Genomic DNA, 7,269 nt, shown 5'->3' on the forward strand with positions numbered 1-7,269 from the left:
ACGCCCAGCTGATTTTTGTATTTTTAGTAGACTTGGGGTTTCACCATGTTGGTCAGGCTGGTCTCGAACTCCTGACCTCAAATGATTTGCCTGCCTTGGCCTCCCAAAGTGCTGGGATTACGAGCATAAGCCACTGCGCCTGGCTTGTTTTTGTTTTGTTTTTGTTTTTTGAGAGTGTCTTGCTCTGTCACCCAAGCTGGAGTGCAGTTGCACAATCTTGGCTCACTGCAAGCTCTGCCCCCAGGTTCAAGCGATTCTCCTGCCCCAGCCTCCTGAGTAGCAGGGACTACAGGTGCATACCACCACAGCTGACTAACTGTTTTTGTATTTTTAGTAGAGATGGGGTTTCACCATGTTGGCAGGCTGGTCTCAAACTCCCGACCTCAGGTGATCCACCCACTTTGACCTCCCATAGTGCTGGGATTATAGACGTGAGCCACCGTGCCCAGCCTAGCTTTTGTATTTTTAGTAGAGACGGGGTTTCACCATGTTGGCCAGGCTGATCTTGAACTCCTGACCTCAGGTGATCCACCTGCCTTGGCCTCCCAAAGTGCTGGGATTACAGGCGTGAGCCACTATGTCCGGCCTATTCTTTTCTTTTCGAGATGGAGTCTCGCTCTGTCACCCAGGCTGGAGTGCAGTGGTGCATTCTTGGTCCACTGCAACCTTCGCTTCTCGGGCCCAAGCAATTCTCATGTCTCAGCCACCTAAGTGGCTGGAATTACGGGCATGTTACCAACATGCCTGGCTAATTTTTCTGTTTTTAGTGGAGACGGGGTTTCACCATGTTGGCCAGGCTGATCTTGAACTCCTGACCTCAAGTGATCCACCCACCTCGGCCTCCCAAAGTGCTGGGATTACGAGCATAAGCCACTGCGCCTGGCTTGTTTTTGTTTTGTTTTTGTTTTTTGAGAGTGTCTTGCTCTGTCACCCAAGCTGGAGTGCAGTTGCACAATCTTGGCTCACTGCAAGCTCTGCCCCCAGGTTCAAGCGATTCTCCTGCCCCAGCCTCCTGAGTAGCAGGGACTACAGGTGCATACCACCACAGCTGACTAACTGTTTTTGTATTTTTAGTAGAGATGGGGTTTCACCATGTTGGCAGGCTGGTCTCAAACTCCCGACCTCAGGTGATCCACCCACTTTGACCTCCCATAGTGCTGGGATTATAGACGTGAGCCACCGTGCCCAGCCTAGCTTTTGTATTTTTAGTAGAGACGGGGTTTCACCATGTTGGCCAGGCTGATCTTGAACTCCTGACCTCAGGTGATCCACCTGCCTTGGCCTCCTGAAGTGCTGGGATTAAAGGCTTGAGCCACCATGCCTGGCTTTTTTTTTTTTTTTTTTTTTTTTAACCTTTTTTTTTCCCCTATAACTCAACTGTGAGCAAGGACCAATAATGGCATTTTTGTTGTCAATTTCCACCATTCCTGCAAACACAGCGACGTGTATTTACATCATAAGAATTGTGTGTCCAAATACTGTATTTATGGGTCATTTTGTTTTGTTTTTCTTCCAGTATTCCATCCAAAGAAGTGCATTTGATCGCTGTGCCACCTTGTCACAGTCCGGGGGCGCTTTTCCCATTGCTAATGGCCCCAACCTTACCCTTTTGGTAAGGCAGCTTCTGTTTTTTTACAAACAAAATGAAGACTCAAAACGTTTGGTGAGTGTTAACTACATTTTCACTTGTCCTCGTTTACACGTGTTCTACTTTTTTGTTTAAAGTGGAAATGGCGTCTCATCAGAAAGTTAAACAGCTCTCCACTGCGTCCAGGCTTTGCGAACTTCTCAGCTAGCTGTGAGAGATTACCTTTGTGGTGATGTGTTTTACCTCTTAAAATTTGATACACATAAAAATGTGTGTCCAAAAATAGGCTTTTTCGTATTTTTTTACAGTGGAAAACCTTAAGCATTTAAAAAGTAGCATATTTTGCCCACCTATCATGTACCCTGACACAGCCTTAGCAGTTGCCAGCACACCTAGGTCAGTGGAAAGTGCACTCTGAATACCACATCATGATTACCTGCAAACTCTAAAATGCAGGGTCTCAGTGTTTACATATTATTATTATATTAGAGATGGGGTCTTGCTCTGTTGCCTTGAATTCCCAGGCTTAAGCAGTCCTCCCACCTCAGCCTCTCAGGTAGCTGGGACTACAGGTATGTGTACATCTTGTTAATGTTAAGGCTAATTTTTTAAATTTTTTGTAGAGATGAGGTCTTGCTGTGTTGTCCAGGCTGTTCGCAAACTCCTAGCCTCAAGTGATTTTCCCTCCCTGGCTTCTCAAAGTGCTGGAATTATAGGCGTGAGCCACTGTACATGATTTAGGGTCTCTTTTTTAGGGGGGCGTTGGGGGAATAGAGCCTTGCTCTGTCACCTAGGCTGGAGTGCAGTGGTGCATTCTTGGTCCACTGCAACCTTCGCTTCTCGGGCCCAAGCAATTCTCATGTCTCAGCCACCTAAGTGGCTGGAATTACGGGCATGTTACCAACATGCCTGGCTAATTTTTCTGTTTTTAGTGGAGACGGGGTTTCACCATGTTGGCCAGACTAGCCTGCAACTCCTGGCCTCAAGTGATGCTCCCACCTCAGCCTCCCAAAGTGCTAGGATTGTAAGCATAAGGCACCATGCCCAGCCTTAGGGTCTCATTTAAAAAAAAAAAAAAATCCCAAATATAATCGTAGTTCTCTAAAATTTTGTAGGCTTTTGATCTTAGTGCTGAGGAACAGTGTGTATTAATGGTGGAAAATACATCTAGATGCATAGAAGAATATTTTTAAAAAATGGAACTTGTTACTCTCCATTTTCTCAGGGAATATTAAGAGATTTGTATATAATTGTTGGGCTATGTATATATTTTATATAATTTTATATATATATATATATATTTTTTTTTTCGAGACAGAGTCTTGCCTTGTCACCCAGGCTGGAGTGCAGTGGCGTGATCTTGGCTCACTGTAACCTCCACCTCCCAGGTTCAAGCGATTCTCCTGCTTCATCCTCCCAAGTAGCTGGAATTACAAACGTGTACCACCACCCCCAGCTAATTTTTGTATTTTTAGTAGAGATGCGGTGTCGCCATGTTGGGCAGGCTGGTCTCGAATTCCTGGCCTCAGGTGATCCACCTGCCTCGGCCTCCCATAGTGCTGGGATTACAGGCGTCAGCACCGCACCTGGCCTAGGGTTAAATATGCTATTTATCTTTTTTTTTTTTTTTCCTTTTCGAGATGGAGTCTCGCTCACTCTGTCGCCCAGGCTGGAGTGTAGTGGTGTGATCTCAGCTCACTGCAACCTCGTCTCCTGGGTTCAAGCGATTCTCCTACCTGAGCCCCCTGAGTAGCTGGGATTGCAAGCTTATGCCACCACCCCCAGCTAATTTTTTTTGTATTTTTAGTAGAGGCAGGTTTCACCATGTTGGCCAGGCTGGTCTTGAACTCCTGACCTCAAGTGATGCACCTGCCTCAATATCCCAAAGTACTGGGATTACAGGCATGAACCACCACACCCAGCCAGGTTAAATATATTATTTATTTTTAGATATTTGTGTTTATCTGTGTTAAAAATTTCAAATTGCATGAAAAGGGGAGTATACAGTGAAAAATAAGTCTTCCTTGCTACAAACCATCCCTACTGAATGATCCTACATGAATTAATTACAGCGCACAAAGGAATACATGATTACTCCACTGGTGTTTGAGCTTTAAAACCCAGCATTGCCTCCGGAGTTGAGCTAAGCTGGAACATGGGGAAAACTTTCTGTAAACCGAGAAAGTGCAGAGAAAGAACTGAGAGCCAGTCTAGAGAGGCAGTGAAAGCCGTTGAATCTACCCTTTCTAGACTTAAGTGCAGGCTCTTTCCAGGCTTTCTGAAGTTGATGAAAAAAAGAATCAGAATAGTACAATGGCAGATCATCGGACTTGCTTTCTGGAACAGGCTCTCCTGGCCTCACATACTCTAATCTTGTAGATTGCAGGAGCACAGACAGGCAGGTGATGTGAGATGTTGATTGGTGTCTCTCTAGAGCACCTGTTACCTTTAAGTGAGGTCCTCAATCTTAGTCATCAATCACGACATGGTTTATAAACATAGTGTAGCTACACAGTCTTGCTTCAGAAGCCGTCTGTGAAAAGCCTGGAGGTAAATGAACATATTTGACTTTAGGCTTCGAGCAGATACCAAGCAAATTGCTCATGTGCAGATTCTGAAACCTTAAATAGAATTAAATGTCCTAAGACCCGTCCAGGAAAAGGATAAAAGAAAAGTGGTCTGGACACAGTGGCTCATGCCTGTATTACCAACACTTTGCGGGGCTGAGGTGGGAGGATCCCTCCAGGCCAGGAGTTTGAGACCAGCCTGGCCAAAATACCAGACTCCACCTATAAAACAAAGCAAAAAATAAATTAGCATGCTGCTGTAGTCCAGCTACTTAGGAGGCTGAGGCAGGAGGATTGTTTGAGCACAGGTATTCAAGGCTGCAGTGAGCTGTGATCCTGCCACTGCACTCCAGCCTGGGCAGTTGAATGTTGATTCAGTTCTCAAGCATAGATGTGATAGCAGTAAATTAATCTTAACATAGGGGAAAATGTCTCCTGCCCCCGTCTTCACATCGTTTGCTTTTTACTCTAGGAGTAACCATAATGCCACTTTTGATAGGTTTTCAAAGCTGTTCTATGCAAAAATCAACATATATGGCTATTTCTTCCTCAACTCCCCCTTTTTAAACATTTTTTATTATGACTTTAAGTCAAATATGGTACTAAGATGATATTTTATGTATAGTTTAATTCTGGAATTAATAATTGCCTCACTTTTTAGTTGCTTAATTTTCTTTGAATCTTTTGATAAAGTCTTCTTCCAACAGTCCTATTATATAATGTATAGTTATTTTACATCTCATTTGTTAACTGATAATAGAAATTTTAGGAAGAACTACATGTCAGATAGTGAAGGAATTATTCATATCTTATTTGTTCCTGAGAAAATGTGGGCAAGGTAGCTCCGAACACCTCAAAAGAAAGCCTGTGTGTAGGCAAATTAGCTAATATTAGGAGTAGTTCAGAATTATTTCATCCCAGCTTAAGACATGCGCTAATTTATTATGTAGAGTGCTTTCGTGTTGGTAATTTCATTGTTAATAGCATTTTATGGCAAAGAGATGTTAATGTCAAAGAAGAAACTACTTAAAAATAATACGCAAAGAAAAGGCTATGTGGCATATTTATATCTAGCTACACTTAAGAGGCTATCTTTGCCGAGTGTGGTGGCTCACGTGTATAATCCCACCGCTTTGGGAGGCTGAGATTGGCGGATCACTTGAGGCCAGGAGTTCGGGAATAGTCTGGCCCAACATGGCGAAACCCCATCCCTACTAAAAATAGAAAAATTAGCTGGGCTTGGTGGCAGGCACCCATAATCTGAGCTACTTGGGAGGCTAAGACATGAGACTCACTTGAACCTAGGAGAAGTTGCAGTGGGCCAAGATTGCATCACTGCTTTCTAGCCTGGGTGACAGAGTGAGACTCTGTCTCAAAAGAAAAAACAAAGGCTATCTTTTCATTCTAGATTATTCTAAATGGGCCTTGTGAAAGGAAAAAATAAAATACCAGTCTATTTCACAAAGGTATAGTAGAGAAAGTGGAAGAGATTCCTTGTTAAGTATTGCGTTTTCAAAGTAATAGGGCAGCTTCATACGTGTTGTCTAGTCAGGCCTCTTGATTACAAGCGACAGAAATCTGCATCTGCCTTTAATGAACTCACTGACTATCCTTTTATCTAGGACAATGGAGAGTTCTGGCCAGCCTGGTCAGTGGGGCCATAGGATTGCCTTCCCTATCAAAAAAATGATGGAGTTAGGGAAGGGAAGTATCCAAAAGGAACAGATGCTAGAGACACACAGGCACACACATCTGCAGAGAAAAAAGGTGAAAAGAAACAGATATCCTATGTAACTTGGGATTAATATCGTATTTCTCTTTTTTTATTTTTATTTTTATTTTTTATTTTTTGAGACGGAGTCTCGCTCTATCGCCCAGGCTGGAGTGCAGTGGCCGGATCTCAGCTCACTGCAAGCTCCACCTCCCGGGTTCACGCCATTCTCCTGCCTCAGCCTCCCAAGTAGCTGGGACTACAGGCGCCCGCCACCTTGCCCGGCTAGTTTTTTGTATTTTTTAGTAGAGACGGGGTTTCACAGTGTTAGCCAGGCTGATGTCAATCTCCTGACCTCGTGATCCGCCCATCTCGGCCTCCCAAAGTGCTGGGATTACAGGCTTGAGCCACTGCGCCCGGCCTTATTTTTATTACAGATTCCTGATTTTTGCAAATGAACTATTTTTGTTTCAGATTGACATGAGCTTTAAGTGTACTTTGTTTTAGTTACTAATTTAGTAATTTAGTACTGATGTATTAAGATTGAAAATGCAAATTCTTTTGTTTTTTTGGAGACAGGGTCTCTCTGTCGTCCAGGCAGTGTAGTGACTTGATGTTGGCTCACTGCAGCCTCCACCCACACCGCCCAGGTTCAAGTGATCCTCCCATCTCAGCCTCCCAAGTAGCTGGGATTACAGGTGTGTGCCGCCACGCTCAGCTAATTTTTGTATTTTTTGATAGAGACAGGGTTTCACCATGTTGGCCAACCTCAATGAGCTGCCTGCCTCGGCCTCCCAGAGTTACAGATGTGAGCGACTGCGCCTGGCTGGAAAATGAACATGCCTCTAAATAAAACCTGACTTAGAATATTTACTTACCATCTTTTGATTAGGTTTGATTAAATGTTCATTGCCGCTTAAGGAAATTTGGGATATTATGTAAATTAGCAAACTTAAATTTTCATTGAGAGTTATGTATTGTATGTTTTGCTGTTTCAGATATGGCTGTATCAGAACTTAATTAAACACAGCTCTCTGTTTGTCAAGCAGTTGGATGGATCTGAGAGACTTACATGCTTATTTCAAATAAAAAGATTGATGAGCCTCTGTTGCAGGTAAAATTCTATTGTAAGTCAGCAACGTATATAATGTATTGATCACCTTGTTTAGGGGAATACCTTTTGACTTTTATTTTCAGAGACAGTGACTTTTCCATGCTTTTTTTTTTTTTCTTTTTTTAATGAGATCATGGACTTCTTTTTTTTTTTTTTGAGACGAAGTCTCCCAGGCTGTAGTGCAGTGATGCGATCTCGGCCCATTGCAAACTCCGCCTCCCGAGTTCACACCATTCTCCTGCCTCAGCCTCCCGAGCAGCTGGGATTACAGGTGCCCCCCACCACACCC

The 7,269-nt window shown here is 43.6% G+C and overlaps 1 protein-coding gene across 1 annotated transcript in view; it reads left to right on the forward strand.

Moving 5' to 3' along the window:
- UBE3C (ubiquitin protein ligase E3C) overlaps window positions 1-7,269 on the forward strand; it is a 117,251-nt gene that overhangs the window by 6,235 nt on the left and 103,747 nt on the right. The window contains exons 3-4 of the mRNA XM_011941601.1: window positions 1,517-1,663; window positions 6,865-6,980. Of these exons, the coding sequence (XP_011796991.1) occupies window positions 6,964-6,980 (17 nt within the window). The 5' untranslated portion in view covers window positions 1,517-1,663; window positions 6,865-6,963. The remainder of the gene's footprint in view (window positions 1-1,516; window positions 1,664-6,864; window positions 6,981-7,269) is intronic.

Source organism: Colobus angolensis, unplaced genomic scaffold (genome assembly GCF_000951035.1).
Source record: "Colobus angolensis palliatus isolate OR3802 unplaced genomic scaffold, Cang.pa_1.0 Scaffold2, whole genome shotgun sequence".
Taxonomy (NCBI): Eukaryota; Metazoa; Chordata; class Mammalia; order Primates; family Cercopithecidae; genus Colobus; species Colobus angolensis.